General features: G+C 31.1%; 1 protein-coding gene across 1 annotated transcript in view; it reads right to left on the bottom strand.

The window, feature by feature from the left end:
• LOC143190888 (uncharacterized) overlaps nucleotides 1-23,731 on the bottom strand; it is a 161,364-nt gene that overhangs the window by 25,950 nt on the left and 111,683 nt on the right. Inside the window, exons 4-5 of the mRNA XM_076395461.1 lie at nucleotides 865-1,000; nucleotides 478-611 (exon numbers count right to left, since the gene is read on the bottom strand). Of these exons, the coding sequence (XP_076251576.1) occupies nucleotides 478-611; nucleotides 865-1,000 (270 nt within the window). The remainder of the gene's footprint in view (nucleotides 1-477; nucleotides 612-864; nucleotides 1,001-23,731) is intronic.

Genomic DNA, 23,731 nt, shown 5'->3' with positions numbered 1-23,731 from the left:
TTAATTCCTTATATCAGACTTACCACTTTTTCTTGAAGAAGTTGAATAACCATGCACAACGTTATAGTTTTTTGTGCTTTGTAATTCTGCTTTAAAAGTTAAAAGCAAATTATGTAAAGTAGATGAAAGTCATACCCTATCACCTTATATAAAATCTATCTGGTTTATTAGATTAAAATCGTTCAATGGTTTGGGATACTTTTGGAATTCCATTCAACGAAAATTTTATTCGAAGAACCAGTAAGAAACTTCACTTCAGTTACATTAAGCTTTATTCTATTTTCTGCCTTTAATTTTGCTGATAATAAGTTTGTGTGATGTATTTTTTAAATTTTCTGAATTCTATTTCAATGTTAAAATGTTGTTCGAATTGCTGCTTGTTGTTTTGTTGCTGCTTTTGAGTCCAACCTTTTCAAACTTAGATGATATATAATTAATATTTATGGATGTCCCAATACAATAAGTGTGACTACTTACTTCTTTATTGTTGATAAACCAGGTCAGATTTGCTGCTGGGTCAGAACTTGCGGAAAAACATTCCACTTGAACTTTCTTTCCTATTTCCACTTTGGTATCTCTCAGACTCATGATTGGATCGTCGTGTGGTAACTCTAAATTGGACAGAATGAGAAATATCAGGATATTGAAGCGAACTATATCACATGAGCTAGTAATTGTTAAAGCCAAGTTCTCTCCAAAAAAAACTACAAAAATTCACAGTTTCAATAATATATGAGTAGATAAGATTTTAAAGTTTTATTTAAAATTCCCTGCAATAGCAATGTTAATTTCTTAATTTTTTCGTTATTTTGCTTTTAATTAGCGCAGCACAAATTAAATTACGAAAGAGTAAAAACTACGAACCTGCAACGATCATCCTGGCTCCCAGAATGTCGGTGTGAAAAAGTGGACCGTCGGCGGATACCTCGCATTTGTAATCCCCTGTCAGCTGTCGGTGGACTCCCCTGAGAGTGACGGCGTTCTCGCCTGACTTGGAGAGCTGCAACAGAGTTTATTGAAAAAGAGGCTGCGGAAGACTTTGGGGCTTTCGACCTGTAAATATCAGACGGTATCGGGGATTTACCACAGTTTATCCCTTCCTTCGCCTTTTAGGATTACATTATCAAATACTGTTATAGCAGTAACCTATATATAAGGTCGGTGATTAGGTTGAAATAAATAAAGAAATATATGTATATATATATATATATATATATATATATATATGTATATATATATATATATATATATATATATATATATATATATATATATAACATTTAATGTATTCAATAGAGTATTATATAGAGGTCTAACTTAAGTAGTCAAAACGAGGAAATGTTCTGTGTGGACCCCACCCATGCAGGCACTGAGTCAATTTTTTTTATTTCTTCGTTTTAATTACCCTACCGAGGACTTTTATTGGCTGAATTCTATAACACAATTGTTTGTTTTAATTTGCTTATGTCGCCATATTTGTGTACCTGACGTATAGTACAATCAACGTTTTTGTCGCTTAATTATAAACACTATTATTTGATTATAATGTAACTTCAGTCTCAAGTTATCAGTTATGTTATGTTATATTATCAAAACTGTTATGTGCTCGTATCTAATGTGTTGCATTTTATACGCAAATACTCTTTTAGTATTTATGGTTTATACGTCAACGGGCAATATTTCTTTCTTCTATGGTTCACGGTATTTCGGGTGCCCTCGACGTAATTAGATGTAACGGTTGACACATGTATATGTAAGAAGTTAGGTTAAGAGAGGATAATGAAATGAGAGGTAAAGCAACAAATAGTGTATGAACGGAATAGAATATACATTCTACCAAAATTGCTGTCAACATACGTCATCAATATGTTTTCTATATCTATAGTATGTTTCTATAATATGTATTGCCTGCCGCAATTTGTAAATTCGTTTTAGAAACTGACAATAATTTCCTTCTCATTTTATTCTGCAAACGTTGTTTTAGCGCTTTTCTTGTATGTGAAACCAATAGATAGTCAGGAACAGAAACTGATTGCGTCTTTAATCTGTTATTTCGAAAAGGAACGAGATAATGGAGGCCCCGTTTGGCCAGTAAATTCCGTTAGAGAGGTGTATATTGAAGATATTAAATATTATAAGTTGCTGCAATTTTATTGAACATGTTTTTTTAGCGTGTTGCTGCTGCACTAATATTAGTATGGGCACTGTGACTAAAATATCTAATAAAATGAAGAACAATATACCAGATTCACACAGGAAACCTCGTGTATATACGAAGTAGGTGACGAATAAAAACTATCTTAATATTAGCTGTATTCGAGATCAAATATACGAAATGTATTAAAACAATGAGTACACAGACAATTTTTTTCCATATATACATAATTTAATAAAATTATTTCAGAGAAAATTGTTAGTCTGGAAGTATACACAAAAAATTTAGGGAGATGCAGCAGAGGGATGTAAGTCATCCCTTCATACACTCTTACGGGACATAGGATTTAAGACATTGCTTTGAAAAGAATTCAGTTCTTAAAAGCGTACAATAAATTCAAGGAAGACATGTTATTTGACTTTGTGTATCTTGATGAAACTTGGATATTTCAACATAGTTCATTGGGCTACTCTTCCCAAGACGCTTTTTGACATTTTGCGAGAAAATAATCTTTCGTCAAGATTATTCGGTTCACGAATTTTCTGCCACAGTTGTTAAAATTAATTATTTCAAGTTCTACTTGTTTGTTTGCAAACCTTATAAATCTACTTACTACATTTAGTTTCATCCTTTTTGTTGCTATTTTAGTGCTAAAAAAATAACTCAGTGGCAAACTATTTATACGAAATAAAAGGAGATGTGAGGCCTTAAGGAACTCAAATGAATTGATTGGAGAGGTATACAATTTATACTACTTCTCAGGGTTGCCATTCGTTCTTTTAGAAAATCGAAATAATATTGGGACGAGACTGTATCTTAAAGCTATAACACATGAAGAATTACAATATGCGTGACAGTGATCTAGTGAAGTACACACAATCATTTGAGAAATATTTTTATTATAACCAATTTAAGTTAATTATTTTTCTGAAAAAACTTTTTTGTTAGCTCTAAAATCAGACTACAATGAAAAATATTTAAGTGAATTGATCTAAATGGTACCAAATTATTTTTATATTACCTTTATTGAGGAAGTCTTTATTGGTTTTCCATTTTATCAAAAATATGAGCAATGGTTTTCCGCTGACACAATCTTAATGACTGAAAAGTTTACGATTTGCCAACAAATACTTCAGAGGACCCTGCGCTTGCAAAAATGTGCTTTTTAAATATGGAGTGGTCGCTTTTCTTTTGGTTTTATACGTTGCACGAACATTCGTTTCAAAAATTCTCTTTATAATGACTCTTGGATTTCCTTTTTTATAACAGCAAAAATATAGAAATTAATGTACACTGAAATAATAGAAATATTGTAATATATTTTAAAATATTTATATATAACTGCAAAATACTGACGTGTTTAATAAGTTCAAGGCAATAAAAAACGGAATTTAAAAAATGGCTTTGTTCTTCCATAAAATTGGATTTCAAAATTGAAATCCTCAAATTGGATTGTATATATTTAAACGGTATTCTAGCCCCACTATCAGTGAATGCGGCATCTATTATACATACAGTTCGCTGTATCTATTAAATGTATATCCTAAATTTAAAATAGCCACGAACCTTCCACCATCATAGAATTCCTGATTGAACTTGAAGTATCAAATGGTGTGCAATGTTTAGTTCAAAAATGTACTAATAGATGGTTGAGTGATTGAACAGGTCAATTTAAAAGTCCCCGCCCTGACACATAGATGGAGTTACCAGAATTAAATACATATGTTTTTTAGTTATCCCCAACCCTCAAAAGATGCGTGTATCAATTTGACAGCTGTCGGATCATTAGTTTGTGAATTATAGCATTTTGAGTGAAGCAACTTTTGCTAGATATTGCTTTTTGAAGGGAAAAATACAGTTGAAGCAAAAACTTGGTTTCATGCCAAAACATGGTTTCATGAGTTTTCGGACACTGCTCCAGGAAAATCAATCATCAAGGATTGGTATGTTAATTTTAGATGTGGTGAAATGCGCGAAGAAGGCGAACCGAAGACGGTGAACACTGTGGACGTCCAAAAGAGGTTGTTACCGAGGAAAACATTTAAAAAATCCACACAATAATTTTGAATGACCTTAAATTGAAACTGAATGAAATAGCAGACACTCTAAAGATATCAACTGAACATGTACATCGTATAACCCACGAATATTTGGGTATGAGAAATCTCTGTGCTAAGTGGGTGCCGTGTGAGCTCACTTTTGATAAAAAAAAAACGACGAGTTGATGATTCGGAGCAATGTTTGATCAAGCGTAATAAACCTGAGTTTTTGCGTCGATATGTGACAATAGATGAAAGACAATGCACCGTGTCAAAAATCCATGAATTGGGCTTCTATTTGCTTCCTCATCCACTGTATTCTCTAGATCTGGCCCCCAGCGACTATTTCCTGTTCTCAGATCTTAAAAGAATGTTCGCTGGGAAGAAATGTTCGTCGAATGAAGAGGTGATCGACGAAACTGAGGCCTATTTTGAAGCAAAGGACAAATCGTACTACAAAAATAGTATCGAAAAAGAAGGGAATTATGTTGAATAAAAAAGACTAATTTTGCCAAAATATGTGTTTTTGTATGGTAGGCCGGGGATTTTTCAAATGACCTGTTATATATATATCATTGATTAGTCCTTATAATGTATATAAACAAATTAGCTCTGAAACTCATAAAAATAATTGAAATTCCTTTTTTACAGACCATTATATTATAAATTATATTAAATTAACATAGACATTTTTGAAAATTACAATGATTTTATAATTATTTCATTGATGATAAGCAAAAATAAAGTTCATTTTAACGTATTTTTTGTTTATAAATTATAGTTACAGTTAGTATTTTGATTTTATTAAGAAATAATAAAAGAATTTGATAAATGTCAATATCATGAGGAAGTCTTAATGTTTTATTAATGCGCCGTCTTCCTATCAATTTCGTGGATACTTCAGTGACTTCAAATTACAATCCCCCTTTGTACTTATATCTAAACATTATTTATCACGCGGAGAATTAGCTAAATATAGAACGTGAAGGAATAAACAAGTTTAGTTTACATTATACATCTTTCATGTGAGTGTAGGTGTAAACAATAACAACAGAGCTCATTATGCTGATATTGTTTTGGATAATATGTTTCTTGAATTGTACGGTTCAATTTCAGATGCCCAACAAACTGATTGCAGATATACCTAAGTATCTAATTGATATTATATTCGAGAACAAAACGATATGTTATATTTACGACCAACACTACCATTCTCAGGACATGATCATATCCAGTTTCCAAGAACCAACTTATATATTGAATGTCCAGTATGTGGAGAAGATACCCTACGAATACAAATACGATTGCGGTGGTTATATAGTGAACATGAAGGATTTAAGTCAGTTCTGGAATGCAATTCAAACCTCCCTTCAAGCAGATATCAAACAAAATCCTTTATTACAACCTCACAGCAGGATGTTTGTTTTTTACAGTAAAAAATCGATAAAATACTTGTATCGAATATCGGAATTATTTGGTATTGATGTCTTGTTATTCCATTTTAAGAGGTTAAGCAAGACGCTGAGTAAACTGGAGGTTAACTCGTTAACTACAGGGGAACAACTATTCCAATGGATTTCTAACGAAACAACATACAAAATCGATCGATCTAAACTGAGACAAACAAGATGGAGGCCGACGTTCCTTGTCAATGGCGAGGAATATTATTTTAAATACGCTCTATTCGATTGCGAGCCGTTCGTTAATATAGATGCTAAAGGCAGAATCACTGGCGGATTGGAAATGAACGTATTCAAAGAAGTGGCGAAGTATTTTCCCGTGAAATACGTGAAAGTTAATGAACCGAACGGAAATCCGTGGCTTAAACTTGTTGAAATGGTGGAGGCGCGTATAGTAGATTTTGGCGGATGTTCTCAATATATGGTGAATCTGTATAGAAAGCGCGTTGATTATGTTATAATGCAAGATCAGATATGCGCTACTTTCTTAGTACCAAAAGCAAAGTATTTACCGGAAATTACCTTCATTATACAACCCTTTCGAATGAGCGTATGGCTTTGCTTTCTTACAGTCGTGTTTATTGAGATTTTATTTTTGTACGCACAACAATTTTGTTATGGCATCATTCGTAGATACTTTAAACGCGTCAACAATACGTTATTGTTGCTTTATATAATCAGAATATATACTTCTGGAAGTATTCAACTAAAAATTAATAACACCTATTTATTATCCAGAAAAATTGTATTCGTTTTCTTATTGTTTCACTCTTTTCTTATATCGACGTATTACAATGCGGAGTTAAACAGTATCTTGGCTAAACCCAGGATAGGGAAGTCCATAAACAACTTGCAAGATATGGTAGACCATAAAATAACATTTCAAGAATTGTCTAATGTGTTTGTAAACAGTTTTCAATTCACGAATACGTCGATGATGAACAAATTGGCAAAATTGTATACGTATGGTGATCGGAAAAACACTAGCTTAGACGGATCCAATTCGATTTTAATAAAAACTTTGGAGAACTCGTATGTGACTGATCTTATAGGTTTTAACATGACCAAATTGCGGTACTACAAAGCACTACCTGAATGTTTCGGTAATTATTACATGGCATTCTTGTTAAAACGCAAATCTCCGTTTACTAGCATCTTTCGTGCTGTTATATCGAGGATGACAGAGGCCGGCATAATCTACAAATGGCTGAGAGACCAAGTAGCTCATAATAGAAAGTTTCATAACCAATTTTTTATACCCTCTGTTGATATGGACATGTTTGTTACTGTGACTTTGGATAAGTTTTATGGTAGTTGTATTGTTTTAATAATAGGACATAGTATTGCATTTTTTGTATTGATTGTGGAAATAGTAGGATATAGATTATAGAAATGTCGAAAATATCATATAATATGAGTCAGTTTTTATATAGAGTTCTAAGTATATTAGAATGTACAAAATAATATGCAGATAATTGTTTGAGTAATTATATTCATATCAAGGTCAACTATTCAAAATACTTATATCGAATTGAATACATATTGATAGTCTGATATCGTAAGTTGTATTCGCTTGATTGTATTATTTTATTATATCACATAGGGTTTGCTGCTGAATTTTAGGGTTAGTCATATTTTATTCACCTTTGTTATTATAAAAAAAAATCATATATCTATTTTTTTTTCTAAATAAAAATTTTAGACCATTTTTTAAAAATAAAGATGTATGAGAGATTAATATTTATATGGAATAGAGCACGAATCTAAACATTGTATGCCTGTGTAAGTGCATTGTATGTGTAACACAAATATATTAAATAAAATAAAAAACATAATAGAAAAGGAAAATACCTAACCTTATATTTCGAATGTTTCGATTTGCTTTCATTCAATAACTACTAAAATATTATAATTGAATCATAATATTAATGAAATAACAATGTTCAGCTGTGAAAAAACACAACGATATATGAATAAAATTCTACAGATTATCAAGATTTAAAGATATGACATAATAAGAAAATGATAATCAGCAATATCGATCCATGATATGTCTATTAATATCCTGAGTAACATGAAAGATCTATCTTGTCCCATAGCAACGATGCTTTGCAAATTTTTTATTAAAAACATTATATAAAATTCCGATAGTTGTTTAATATCCGGTTATTCGATAATTCAACTTGCAACAGCATTTGAGTCTATACTCTCATATCTAAAAGTGTTTGCATATTCAAGGAAAATATTTTCGTAAACAACAACAATTACTGTTGATATATAATTGATTTTTGATACGAAGCAATCCGTATATGATTATATTTGGAGTTTTCAAACTTTTCACTGTTAATTCATGTGAAACTAAAGCGTCGAGTTTCTTTTGGTATTGAGACTTATAAAAAAGGTTTCTAGACTGTTTTCTAATCAGCTATAGAGCTATAGAAATATGCCATTACATGACACTATATTTGCAGCTAGTATTATTTTATGCTACATCTCAAATGCACTACTGTATGGATCCATTGAATGAGTATTGCTAGAATTTCAGAAAGAACTTAAATTACTTTTTCCCAACCACATATAATATATTATCAATAAAGTAATAGAAATTATAAATTAGAATGCAATTAAAAAGGACAATTTTGTAAATTATTTATTTAGACTAATCTTCTAAAACTATATAAAGGTGTAACATGTACTCATAGGAATATATACATATATATATATATATATATATATATATATATATATATATATAGAATATATTTATCTTAATGATATTATAATATATATGTTAAACGTATAATACATTTGAACGTAGAATTATGTCGATAGGATTGTTCTTTGATCTTTGAATATCAACAAATTACATATATATTTAGTCGTATATGTTCATTTTACAGTGGTACACGAGTGAGTCATGGGCCTCTTGATATTAATTTTGGTTGCTAATTTAGTTATTCCTTATTACGGTTATGTCAAAAAAACTAACACAGATACACTTATAGAGATTTTTGAAGAACTGACGAAAATAATATTTACATCACGACAGGCACTGTGTTGCATATATGAAAGCACCAGTAATGATTTAAATGATATTTTATTAAAGCACTTACAACTTCCCGCAACGATATTTCATCTAAACTTAATGAATAAGTCTGTCAACGAATATGTTATGTGCGATGGATACGTAGTTAGTATTACCAACTATAAAATATTGAAAGAATTCCTAGTGAAACAAAAGCTGAAAGCATTTGTAATAAAACCTCACATGCCAGTCATCATGCTCACTAATAACCGAAAGAGCACCGACTTTTCGGAACTATCGCTGCATCATGGATTTAACATTTTCCAATTTAAAATGCCTACCACAAATGAAATAGTCCATATGAAAAACAGGCAAGATATTATGAATGACATATTTAGTGTTACATCGTTATGGAGACAAAAGATTGTTTTTCAATGGAGCTTCAATCAATCGCACTATTACATTGATAAGAATATGTTTAATTTGAAATGGACACCAAAATTTATCATTAATAACAAGAAACATTATTTCAACTATATGGCCTTTGATTGTAAGCCATTTGTTAATTTTGACCATGAAGACAAAATTATTGGAGGAATTGAAATAAATTTTATAAAGGAAGCAATAAAGGGCTTTCCAATAAAGTTTATCGCGCTCAATGACAGTATTACTGATCCCTGGAAGTATGTATTGCATAACGTACGGTCTGGAAGAACAGATATAGCCGGTTGTTCCCAATTTATAGTAAATTTACGGAAGAAATCAGTCGATGTAGCGATCACTCAAGACCAAATATGCGCCACGTTTTTGGTTCCTAAGTCAAGACCATTGTCTGACTCATCTTTCATTATTCAGCCTTTTAGTTCAAGAGCTTGGATTTTTTGGTCATGTTCTGTAATAGTATTGTCTCTATTAGTGTGTCTTCTGAGAATATATGTTATTGAAAAATTAGATGTATATAAAAATAAAAGCCAGTTTATTGATATCTTTTATCCGGTATTTTTAATTTTGAGGATCTACACATCAGGAAGTATAGTACTTTCTGAGTACATCAAGTTTATTAGCCCAAGAATTGTCGTAATATCAATGCTGATTCATTGTCTCATTTTATCAACTTACTACAGTGCTGGTATGAGTAGTATATTGGCTAAACCGCGATTAACAAAACAAATTGACCATTTCCAAGACATGATTGATAACACTATATATTACCAACAAGAGTCTAATTGGATATTAAAAGATTTCGAAGATACGAACACGTCAATCATGAATGAGCTGGCTAAACTTTATCGTCCTGGTAAAAGACAAGATACTCCACTGGATGAAAAGCATGCCATAACTGTGAAAACATTACAAAATACATATGTAACTGATGTGCATGAATTTGACACCGACAGAATACGTTTCTTCAAAGCGTTGCCGGAATGTTTTGGAAAATTTTACATCGGTTATGGTTTACAGCGTAATTCTCCTTACACAAAAATATTCAACATAAAATCTTTGTTGTTATCGGAAGCAGGAATATCGTCTAAATGGCTAAAGGATGAAATTGAAAGTGATCGAAGGTTTCAGGACAATTTTTTCACGCCCTACGTCAACTCAACTACTTTCGTGACAGTTACTTTGGAAAAGTTATATGGAAGTTATATTTTATTAATTGTAGGACAGTTGTTAGGTTTTCTTACATTTATTTTTGAAATTATTCGTTTTAAAAATGATCCTATTTTACCGTACATACATTAATATAAGTTATATAACTTAAAATGTACTTAAAAATGCACTGTAAATTAAGTCAAATTATTTTAATTTCCTTGAAACTATTTTATTAGTTGATTTATAATTTCTCTTAACGTGGTTAATCGATAGTATGAACGATTCTAACAATATTGTTATGATTATGATTATATTAATAATTAAATTAATAATGTAAAATTTAAAACAGGTACTGCTTATACATTTTTTCTTTATCTAGTTGAGCTTTAATAATAGTCTAATAATAGTTTTGTTTAAAAATCTAGTCAACATGACAATCTCGTACCCTAATATAAAATATATAATTAATTGCTTAATGTATCTATTTTACAACTAAAAATTTGACCAATTTGAATGTGCAATAATGCAATTACTTTTATTACCAATTTTCTTCCTAAAATATTGGAGTAAAATTCAGTAGTGATTTTGTTCATATTATACATTACTGTAGGTATTACCAAAGGGCTCACTTTTTTCTTCCTATGTTGCTTCCTTTCCTTAAAAAATGTAACTTATTCACGAAATTCAAAATTGAGGTCTCAACAAACACTCATTTAGAGGTTTTATTTGGGCCTGCTGCTGAATTGTTTATTTTGATATAGTAATCCGGCGTCCGTGGTTGAATGACGTACAAGCCGTCAACGTCAACTACTTCAAATTGAACAATTCTTATTATGAAGTATCTTTACTTTGGCAAGATAAGCAAAGTAGTAGATGAGTTCCTATTGAAGATTGTATATTAATGGAGACTCATCTAAGTTCAAAAAACAATAGTCAACAAGTCTTATTAGTCTTATATTTTTTTGTCCTAAATATTGGTTATCAGAAAATATATGAACTAAAATGAATTAATACACATAAAATTTTGTAATAATTATTTTTGATAAACAAACTCTAATAACATCAAAAATATATAAAATGTAAGTTATATCGTGTATGTATATTACTTAGAAGAGAATTTAAAATTTTATTTAAGTAAATATAATACAAATCGGTCATTTCCACGTGCATTTTGAAAATTGTAATTCTGTTTTATTCCACCAATATTAAAGAAGCTTAAGAGAGATTAAGCGATTTAGATTTGGATTGTTTACATATTTATCGTATTGTTGGTTTGAAGCTGTGAAATTATGATTATTTGATATCAGAATCGAATATTCATAATATTATTATCAAATATTAATATAAAACAATTATCATGTGTTTTACTAATTTCACAGACCAACAATATAAACATGTTTTCAATAATTTTAACTAACTCTTATGTTAATTGGTGTACAGGTCCTGATAATAATAAAATAATAATAATAATAAAGCTGTACTCACATATGTGTATGATTTTTTACGTTTTAGCATTTCAGTATCAAAAAATTTAAAATGTATATTATTGTGACAGTGACTACAAACGAAACTTATGAAAATTACAATACAATCTTATAGAAAATTGACCACATACAAATATATTTACAGCTTATGACCTACTGTTATATAATCACAATGTTGTGTAGATATTTAAGTTCGCTTCAATGCTCTTAGATTAACAAAAGAGATTGTTTATGGGTAAATTGATATAAATGTTGATTAAAAATTGGCCAAAACTGTTTTTATAAACATTGTTCATACTGTTTGGAATTATAAGATCTTCAAATTTCTTGCCTGCTTATTTCAGAATAAAACATTAAATACATGCGAATAAGCTCGGTGCCCTTTAATTTGTATATTTTCAGATAAATGTAATTTCTTTTAGGCCTTAAATTTTTTAATTGCGAATCTGTGCACTCCTATCCATGTAGTTATTTTTGCTAACAAATCTAGATTTGAGATAATTAAATTATTAATACATATATTTAGCTATTATTTAGTTAAAATACACAAATTGCACACAAAATACACTGCACGAATAAATATATAGACAGTATATTTATGTTTTTATAATTCAAGTGGTCATTATATCACTTTTAAATATGAAACCAAAGTCTAAAATAAATATATTGTGTAATTTTATTATCTTTTATTGAGCATCCAACTTAGTTTCAGTTAATCAGACTTTCTATGACTTCTGATTCCTTTTAATATGTTCTTCCAGTATGTTGTTGATTTCAGATATTTGATTTTCTGCTGTCCTGTCTACTTAGTAGATTTAGCTGATATAAATGATGAAAACATAAAAAAGTTGCAATAAATGTTATAAAAACCCCCAAAAACCAACAAAATTACTATGTTGTGAGGTAGATATATGAACAAATTCGTCGGTTTTATGGAAAATATCTTGATTAAAGCAAACTTTTCGTACTTTTTCTCAATATATTTCTAATCGTAATATGTTCAACTTTTAACATTTTATATATGCCTTGAATCTCCAAATACATGATAAATGTCATCCAATCTGTATATATCCATCCGTATATAAAAATATCTGTTTATAAAATCGAAAATCCTTCCTGTTTATAAAAGTCACAAAAAAACACGTGGATAAAAATATTTGCGAACAGTGGAAACAAAAATAATTCCAGAGAATTTGCCGTATAAGTAGCTTAGAACAATTGACTAAAAATAACGATACGGTAGATAGCAGATCAGGCGACTAAGTAGCTTAAAATTTGCCGGATATTTGGATAAAATTATAGATCTCCTATTTCCTAAAAACACTGAGATTATATCAGAAGCTTTGTAGTAAATACATTTAATATGTTTCAGTATTCGTAGATAATACCTTTGTTTGTTGTAGTATACTTTGGATCAAATATTTTACTAGATTTCTTCAGCGCTTAAGCCTGATGCCGCATCTACCGTTCATGGTATTTATTTTTGTAATACTGTAACACTGTAATACAGTAAATAATATTTACTGTCTAACAGTGTTTTGATGGCTATAAATTGAACAAGATCTTGCACTACATATTTCCCTTTTCGGAAGTAAAAAAATACTATATGACTGCGAATGACAAAGCTTGTTTCATTTTTATACTAAAATTTTTTTCATATAGTTTTTGTAACTGGAACGATTGAACATTATTATCAACGTGTTATTAGTTGGAGTAAGTGAATCCGTATCTATTAGCGCTAGTTTTGTATAATTTTTAAAACTTCCAAACCACAAGTGTTTGTGTCACAAAGACATCAAATGCATATAATAATGACGTCTATTCCAAACCAGAACCATGAAGCTGCATTAATAGTTGTAATTAACCTGCTCGAAAAAAATAAGCGATTAGACTTCATACCTGGTAAAATAATCGCTACCAAAAATAATAATGCGACAGCTGATTCGTTAAATGAAATGGGCTCAATTGAAGACGATACAAGCCACGCAGAATCAGGTAATAAAACTTAAGAATATGAAGGTGAACAGGAAGAAGGAAGCAATGTATTATTATTTTTTACTAAACGTGACAGGCAAATCTATACTAGGTATATAAATTATATATAATATACTATTTGTTACTTAAAGGCTAAAAACCCTTGCATAATAAAAAAAAATTAAGAGAATACCCAATGATACTTCTGAAATTGATAGCTGTGACCTTAATGCATTTCTATCCAGACCTGTGGAAACTGAAAATTGTTTTGAGTTAATTTGTGTTCATTTGATATTAATTTTAAAGAAGCTTAAATAAGAATTAGATAGAGCAAACATTAATCGTAAATGATTGATCTCTACAGAAATAATCTAAAGCTGATTTACATTTACTAGTAAGTTATATGTTAAATTTAACTATATTAAAGTATCTCCGATCGTAGTTTAATATTGACTACCGACATATTTTTAAATGAAAAATAATAAGGAAATATTAGTATTCTTATTCAGAAAATCATCAGTAAAGACAAAACCTATATTTTTATTTTTTTGCTCACATATTTTAAGAAAAACAATCGTTTTACATCTAAAATTTGTTATGATATTTATATTACTATGGCTACTAATATTCTTCGAGATATGCGGCCTTAAAGCCCAGGAAAGTTAGGAAGACCTGATTTTGCTTTAAATATACAATAGGTTAGGTTTCCCTAAACGAATATATCAAGTCCTGAAAGTTCATTAGAGAACAAAAAGAAAATATTAAGAGCGAAAACTAAATCCCTTGAAGCTTTCTGCTTTTTAAGATAGGGATTAAATGAATATTAAAGGCGAAAAATAAATATTTTATGTCGTGATATTTTTAAAAAAGGACAGCAATTAATAATATTTATTTTACTTAACTCAATGTAGCAAAATGAAAATTATGCTTGAAAATTGGCTGAAATTATTACTCTCCAAACCACGAAAGTACCTGAAGCGTTAACCTCCTACCGACCTAAAGCTTTTTGCCTGCTATCTCCATAATCTTGAGAAACTGTAAAATCTTTGAAAGTTATTCTGCTCTATCGACGTCTTGGCGTGGTAGAAGTATTTATTCGTCAAGCATAAAATTTTTAAACTAATATTTTCAAAAATATTGTTTTGAGGGGATATTTTGAAGGTGTATGGATAAGATATATAGTGTCTGGGGTTTATACTTTTTTTGCTATACCTTTGTATAATTATTTTAGCTCATTGTATAACTGAAAACGTAGGAAAGAAGTTCAAACTCTAAAAGAGAAGACAAAAAAAGTGTTATAGATAAAATTAAAAAAAATCTTTTTTATTAAAAATTTTATTATAAATTTAAATGTCAGTCGAATATTTTTTTAAAAATTACGGGTTAGGTATTACGATAGTAAAGCTGAACCGTCGAAACTGACCAATAGGAGTCAAGATTTTTATAGGTTTATTCTTCTTTATTACATACATCGGATTACATTTTTAATTAAATTAATTTAATTTAATTTTTGTCATCGTTTGTAAATCGATACTATTCCAGGTAGGCTGGATAATATATTTTAAAAAGCGTTTTGCTATAAAATATTTTATACTCTATTTTAACAAAATAATTAAAAAATAATCATTATAAAATCCCTTTTAAAGTTCCTTTCTTGAGTCGCTTATCCCTGTTATTTGCCTTCAATTGTAGTTACTTTAAAAGCCCAGTCTATATATTTAGAAATGATAGATCGTTTAACAATAAATCTGTTTCCCAAAAATTTAAGTTTGTTTGAATTGGTGGACAGTAATACGCTCCAATTCTTAATTTTCATTTCGTTTAGTTTATTTCAACTTGTTAACTGAATATACTGTCTTATTGTAACGTGTTCTCTACCCCGTTAGCTCTCTGACCTTTCCTTCTGCGGGTGTTGCGGTTTTTAAGTACTATTCCCTTGCTCTCCGGTGTAACTATATAAATACGAATCACATTCTTCATTATATATAATCCCTATAATTTAATGTAAATATCGTGTTACGGAATTATACACGCCATAACCATTTACTTGGAATTGTATGTCACAATTAATCTGAATTCTTAGTAGCTTAAATTAAACAACAATGATGTTCAGATATCGTTTAAAAATTATTACTTTCTAAACAATATATGATAATTTAGCTATTCTGAATAATATATAGATTATAAATGTAAATAACATAAATCAAGGTAAAAAAATACAAGTTATAAATCAGTTACTGTTGATGTTTAGTAGTTATTATTCATAGGATATAGTCATAAATTTTCCCGAACTTCAGCTGATGAAGCAGATGGGAAAACAAATCCAGTACCAAGTGCTAAATTTTGGCAAATTCTTCTCGTAAAGATAAAACTGACATTACTTTAAAAGCACTTCCGCACGTTTTCCTTGCGTGCTACCCATAATGATTACGTGCCTTTATTTTGTAAGAAAAGAAATCTAGTCACAAGTCTGTTAACACTAAATGGAATTTTCTTGATAAAAAATGAAAGGTTATTTAATAATAAATACATTATGATACACGCACGAAAATTCAGAATTTCATAAAATATCGTGAAAATAGTAGAAAATAACTGTTACTGTTAAACTATTGTTAATTATAAGGTGTTATTATGAAACAATAAAGGTTGTATAATTCTACGAGTGTATATTTTTTGAGACAACTTAATTTGGTTTTGTAACTTTATGTTAAGCCATGGAACTGTTACAATACTTATAGCAAATATTGCAAAAATACCTTTTCATTGTATTTATTACGCCACATGTGCTATAAATATATTTTTAGTATGGTATAACATCTATAGAGATCGTTTTTCGTTTTTCGTCCTGTCCCTCTATTTGACACAGTAGCATTTAAACTAATCTCTTAAACTCACTACTATTTTCTTGAGAATTAGTTTTAAACGTATTTTCTGACTTAATTATTACGTTTTCTAAAACATCTTATAACAATATCTGCAGTAGTGCTAGAATTCATTTAATGTTATCAGCATTTAATATTAATATCAAAGGAGAAGTATTGTGGTTTGGAGAGAATTGGGTCAGCTTGGTTGGCACAGTAGTCAATGCGGTAGGACAGTCCTCTTACTGTTCCTAAAGTCGCAGGTGCGAATCTTGCTGGGGCATGGTCGTAAATATATGTTTATGATTGTTCATAATTATGTTTGTCCAAGAAACAAGAGTGCAATATTCAGGATGCAATATTATCTCAGTCACGCCAGTACCAAGCTTGGTAAGGTCGGATGTCTTTTGAGATGATCTCTAAGTTGGCCACTCGCCAGCTGATATGCTTAATGCCGAGGATCGCGGTTCGAAACTTGTTGTCACTTAGACTAAATCAGTCTAGTCTAGATAAAACGTAATTGGTAAAAAAGAGACTCTAAAATATAACAAAGAAAAGATAATTGGCAATTTTGGATTTTTTGGAATTTTGAAGAAATTCATCAGGCAATATATTTGAATTCATCAAGTACATTATAATGTTTTAGTTTATAACGAGTCATTGAGAAGTCCTCCACCTGACACATAGATGGCGCTAATAGAATTAAATCCATATGTTTTTTAAATAGCACTAACCCTCAAAAGATGCGTGTATAAAATTGATAGCTGTCGGATCATTAGTTTGTGAATTAGAGCATTTTGAGTGAAGCAACTTTTTTTATTGTGAAAAAATAGATAAAAAGCAATCTCGCATGTTGATAAGATTTTGCTTTTTGAAGGGAAAAAATACAGTTCAAGTAAAATTTGGCTTGATGCCGAGTTTCCTGACACTGCCCCAGGAATATCAACCATCAAGGATTGGTATGCTAAGATTAGACGTGGTGAAATGAGCACCGAGGAAGATAAACGGTAAACGCAGTGAACGCCCATAAGAATTTGTTACCGACGGAAACATTTAAAAAATCCACAAAGTGATTGAATGAAGTGAAAATTGAAATTGAATGAAATCGCAGACACTCGGAAGACATCAACCGAAAGTGTACATCATATCATTCACGAATATTTGGGTATGAGAAAGCACTGTGCAAAGTGGGTGCCGCGCGAGTTCACTTTTGACAAAAAACAACGATGAGTTGATGATTCGTAGCACTGCTTGAAGATGATCAAGCGTAATAAACCCGAGTTTTTGCATCGATATGGGTCAACGGATGAAACATGGCTTCATCATTTCACTCCGAAGTCCAATCGACAATCATCCGAGCGGAGTGCACACGATGAACCCGCTTCAAAGCGTGGGAAAACGCAACAGTCGGCTGGAATGGTTATGGCGTCTGTATTTTGGGATGCGCTTGGAATAATTTTCATTGACTACCTTGACAAAGGAAGGGCCATCAACAGCGACTATTACATAGCGTTATTGGACCGTGTGAAGGGCGAAATCGCCGAAAATGGCCGCATTTGAAGAAAAAGAAAGTGCTACTTCACCAAGACAATGCACCGTGTCACAAGTCGGTGAAAACGATGACAAATCCATGAATAGTGATTCGAATTGCTTCTTCATCCACCGTACTTTCCAGATCTGACACCCAGCGACTATTAAGAATACTCGCTGGGAAGAAATCATTCGTCGAATGAAGCGGTGATCGCCGAAACTGAGGCCTGTTTTAAAGCAAGGGACAAATCGTACTACAAAAATGGTATCGAAAAGTTGGAGGGTCGCTATCATTGGTGTATCACCCTTGAAAACATTTTGCCAAAAAAACGCGTTTTACTGTGGTAGGTCAAGGATTTTTCAATTGACCTGCTATACTAGAGAATTATCTTGAATCATCAATCTTCTTTAATAAAATCAAATATTCCGAGGTCATTGTGGTGGACATATACACTAGAAATTATCTTCGAAATGTATTATCATTTAATTGAAAAATATATTTGGATAAAAATTTAATATATTATTATATTTAATGATCAATTCTATAAATATTCAAACATATTTTCTGGTGTTAAAATTCTTATCAACACAAGCCAAATGCCGTAAGAGCGTGTTTTAAAGGGAGCTCGATCCGAAACTTGGCTGGAAAAAACATAAAAGGCTTTAATGGACAGCGGTCCGGAAATGGATTGTTAAAGGTCCTAGACCCTTAAAGGGACTTTCGGAACCCACATATTACTAAAATTTTATAAAACGACATGAAATTTCATTTGATTACAACGGCGAGTGCCTCTCTGTCTGCGTATGGTAACCGACAAAATCCTCAATTACGGCATTAATCGTTCCGTTCTTTGATATTTGAGAAAGTTTCTTTGCCAAACAGGCGAATACTTACTTTGTCGTATCAGATTGCCGGATATTTGACCATACTTCGTATGCTATTTGAAATACCACATTTATAGAATTGAATGTAAATTCAAGGCATTATAAAATAAAAAATAATTTTTTTTCGGAAATTTCAAACTTCAAATTCAAACAAGAATTTATATTATATAATACATGTTTATGTCGACGGTAGACAAAAACAGATTTTTTTAAAATATCCACCAGATTGAAATAACCATGTTTGTTAATTATTTCATTTTAGCATTTGCAATTATTTTTTAAAAATAATTTAGAGCCTCTTTTTTACCAACTAAGGTTTATCTGGACTGGACCTACTGCTTAACGGAATATTCGAAGCAAGGTCATCAAGAGAAACCCTACCAACATAGCGACCATCCTAGAATATATCTGCTTGTACCCAGCTTGTTTAGTAGAGTGTCTAAGATAATTTTCTTTATCGGATTTTGCACTTTTGTGTTGTGAACTATCACAATTATAAGCGGTCACGAAGATACATTTACAACAATGTCCTGTTGACTGCTGCAGCTGCATTATCTAAATTAGTTAGCTTGACAACATCAATTTGCTTCATTTTTCACACACTACCAAATTTCTATACAAGACGGTTTCTCTACTTATATCAATTGTTAATAACAACAATTTTTTTCTGAAATTTTGGATTTTTTCAAGCTTCGTTAGGTTTTGCTTATATTTGTATGCCCGAGTAGGGTATATAAGTATTATTTAGATCAGAAAAAATTAATACTTTTCGTATTATTTTAATTGTGGTGTTATAACATATAAGTGTTAAACATTTGAGCGTATACGGCTGGTACTGTATACTAACATGTAATATACAGATATTTTTCTTCATGTAACTGTTATTTATTTAAGACTTTTTTATTTATGGTCAGTAATCAATACTAAGGAAGAAATTAAAACTGAGATTGAGTTTTCCTTGTCTTATATGAACAAATATTTTAATATCATGGAAAGAAAATTGATTTAAGACACTGCAATTGATTAATTGTTGAAATTTGAATATATAATATGCACTTTTTCTACAGACGATGTTGGTGATAGCCACAGGTGAATTATTTTGTTGTGAAGACCTCAACTATCACATATACAAAAAATTGAAATATCGAAATATATTTTGCGATGTTTTTTTCCTTTAAATCGTAAAATTTTATTTCATAAATAATTCGATAAATCAAATGGTTTCCTTTTATATAAAAAGGAGGCGTATTTGTTTTTTCCATTTGCCGACAACCTCTAAAAAATTAAAAAAGAATTCGGAAAAATATTTAAATTTTAAATGTACATTTCGTTGCATAAATCTTGCTCGCAGTTATCAGACGACCGACGAAACAGATGCGAGGGCGGACGCTTTCGTAAGTGGTAAATTTGAGAAAATTATTCTTTTAAACATAAAAACGACGTTATTTTAAAAGCACATCCGCACGTCCGTGTTTCTGGTTTATTTGCCTTCGTCCCTGACACACATAGTAATTACATCCATATTTTCAACAGACAAAAGCTTTAATCGAAGTGTTACATATTTAATATATAGCCAGCCGTACATTGTGTGAGAATTATCTGAAATGTAAAAGATGCGGGTAAAAAAATTGTATATGAAAGAGTAGTCTATGTTTTATAGTTCTCAGACTATTCCTTTTCGATACAATTATGATCATAGGTTAAATTGGGCGCCTAATACAATTCTGGGTGTTAAAATATAATGTGTTTAAGATCTTTGTGTAAAAAATTTGTTTAAAAGTTTTTGCTTTTAAATAGTTCATTTTTCTTAGCATAAGTTAGTGTTCTTTTTAATTTATTCAATTAATCAGAATTGTCCATACCTTATTCGGTCAAAGTTCTGGAACCCTCTCCACTCCTACCCTGGCCGTAAACGCACATATACCGATGGCTCCAAATATCGCAGGGGACTTGGCAGTGCATTTGTGGTAGACAACCGGGCATTCCGTTTCAAGCTACCTGAACAGGGTTCAGTATTGACCACCGAACTCTTCGCGATATTCAAAGCTTTATTGTACATCTCAATACAATCCTTCAAAGAATGGTAAATCCTGACTGACTCCCGAAATGCTCTCGATTGTTTCCTGGAACAGAAGTTCAACCATCTCCTGGTCACCGACTCACTGTCAATTATCCGTTCCCTCTATCTGAATGGGATCAGGACAAGTTTACTGTTGATCCCTTCTCACTTTGGTATACCGGGCAACAAGCGCGCGGATAGTGCAGCTAAATCGGCGGCCTCATGTTTTTTTGTTTGCGTCCATACCGACCTTATCCCATTCGATTCTTGTTTCACAAATACACAATTTCACGAGGTACAACGTCGTTGGGCCCAGGAGGCCAACCACAATAGACTCTTTGAGGTTAACGCTGAGTTATTCTCCTCTCTTCGGTTTCCTTCCTTTCGTCACCATGCCGTAGCTTTGAATCGACTGAGATTGGGCCACTGTCGTTTCTCGCACGGTCACTTGATGACCTCGAGCTCGCTTGCACACTGTGGGTTTTGTCACCGTGTCCTATTTCAGTCTACCACATATTGAACGACTGTCCAGGGCTCATCCAGATTAGAACTAAGTATGGGCTGCAAAATTTTAGAAATGCCTTAACAGGAGAAAATACAGACGGACTCCTCGAATTTCTGCTAGAGATCGATTTTTTCCATAGAATCTAGCCTATTCTAAATTTAGAGTTACTGACCAAATGACCATTACCACTTCGGTATGGGTGCTGATGTGTGCTGTCTGGATAGAACTTCCACTTCGTTATGGTTGTGTTTGTAGTCCTGTATTTGTGTTCATTTTTTAAATTGTATATACACTACAATTTTAACCCCACTGTTTGTGGTATTAATTTTATTTATTTAATAATTTATTATTTTATATATACACTTTACGTCTGTTCCCCTCCCCATTTTATGCGCTGGTGGAATAGGTAGTTCTTTAGCTTTCAAATTACATTAATATTTCCTTTCATATAGACTGAATGAGTAATTGGTAATTACCTGATTACCAATTCGATTTACACTACTTGATGCGCTAGGAAATTGATGCCTATGGCTCCCCTATCCATAAATAAACTAGTATTACTTTTCATGTGCTAGCAATTTTTTGGTCATGGTTCTGGTGCCCCTTAAGTCGTGATGTCCTAACTCATTGTTCAACTTGTATATGGGCTAGTCCGGCACTGGAGATTACATATAATTATTTTCATCTGCTACATTGACCTTTATGTAATAATACGTATTTTAAACTTAATTTTGATATTGAAATTTTAAAAAAATTGTTAGTGCAACTTTTTGTAATTGAAGTGAGAATAAATAGACTTATAATTTTTAATATTATTTCATAGCTACACCTCGTACAAGAAGCAGATAACGTTTACAGATTTTCAGTTTTAGTTTTTGGGTTGCCATCAAAAATTTTTAAAATATCAGGAAGCTTGTGTTGCGAACATGCAATTTAATAAATATATGAAACATGTTTGAATATATTTCTCATCTATCTCGTGCATGTTTTGAATATTTTGTATATTAGATTTTGGTTATACGAAACGAGTCTTTGGAAAAATCGCTACACCATATAAATAGATTGCTACCATAAATATAACATGTCTAGAAATAAGTAGTGCTTAGTTTTATACGCACATAGTGTTAGGATTTCATATTTTATTTAATATTAATTTTATTATATTTTATCAAACGTCCTTGCAATTATATATATTTTTTGAATTGGTATGACAACTAGGTATATTTGCTTATAATTGATCAAAATATAAAAGAGCTCTGCTGTGTTGTGATATTGCTAGATACCTTTCATTTTTAGAAATTTTCGAAATATCATTTTTAAGTAGACTTAATTGCAATAGAGCTATGCTGGCGCCTATCACAAACCTGAATATAGAGTAACCCGAAGAAGATGCATTTTGATTATTGCGAAACGTAGACTTACATTAGTCAATTAGCTACTACAATTCGGAAAGTAATAGTGCAGATATGAGTAACCGGGAAAGTTAAAATATCGTGACATCAATTTGTTTTTCAATAAACTTCCTAGCCTTTTATATTTTTCATTCTTAAACACATCACAGTTTAATATTTTAATTTATTATAAGTCATTCCACTGTTCTTTTGTATGTTATTTGAAAAAATTTAAAACTATTGGATTAAAAAAAAACGTCGATTACTCTTTTTTATCCGATATTATGAACTTGCATGTAAATATTACTAGAAAATATCACGTTCGGATTTAGTAGAGAGTAACATAGCATGGCGAGACTGCATTTAAAACGATTATTCCTTTAAATACAATAGTTACATTATTTTAAAAGCACATCCGCGCTCACGCCTTGCTATTTTATTGGCTTTCGTTCGTGCCGCACATAGTAATTACGTGCATTTTTCGAGAAGACAAAAACTGAGTGAGACAATGTGGATTCTACGTAGTGAGTGGCAAATGGTAGATTATTAAAGGCTTTTTTCACGCCGCATTCCCCCAGAACGAAAAGCAATTAAATGAATACTGAAAATTCCTCTAATGCCGATATATATTTTTTAAGATGACTTTTGAAATATCCACCCATACAGCAATTTATTCTTTAAAAGATATCGAGTCTTTAATCTAAGAAGGGGAAGGGAGGACCCCAGAAACTCATTTTATGATTTAATTAACATTATGTATTATTATTATT

This window comes from Rhynchophorus ferrugineus, unplaced genomic scaffold (genome assembly GCF_030347505.1).
Source record: "Rhynchophorus ferrugineus isolate W39M unplaced genomic scaffold, kcgeb_rfMv2 rfM2, whole genome shotgun sequence".
NCBI lineage: Eukaryota > Metazoa > Arthropoda > Insecta > Coleoptera > Curculionidae > Rhynchophorus > Rhynchophorus ferrugineus.
The sequence above is the reverse complement of the archived record's forward strand: the minus strand, read 5'-3'. Positions and strand labels throughout refer to the sequence as shown.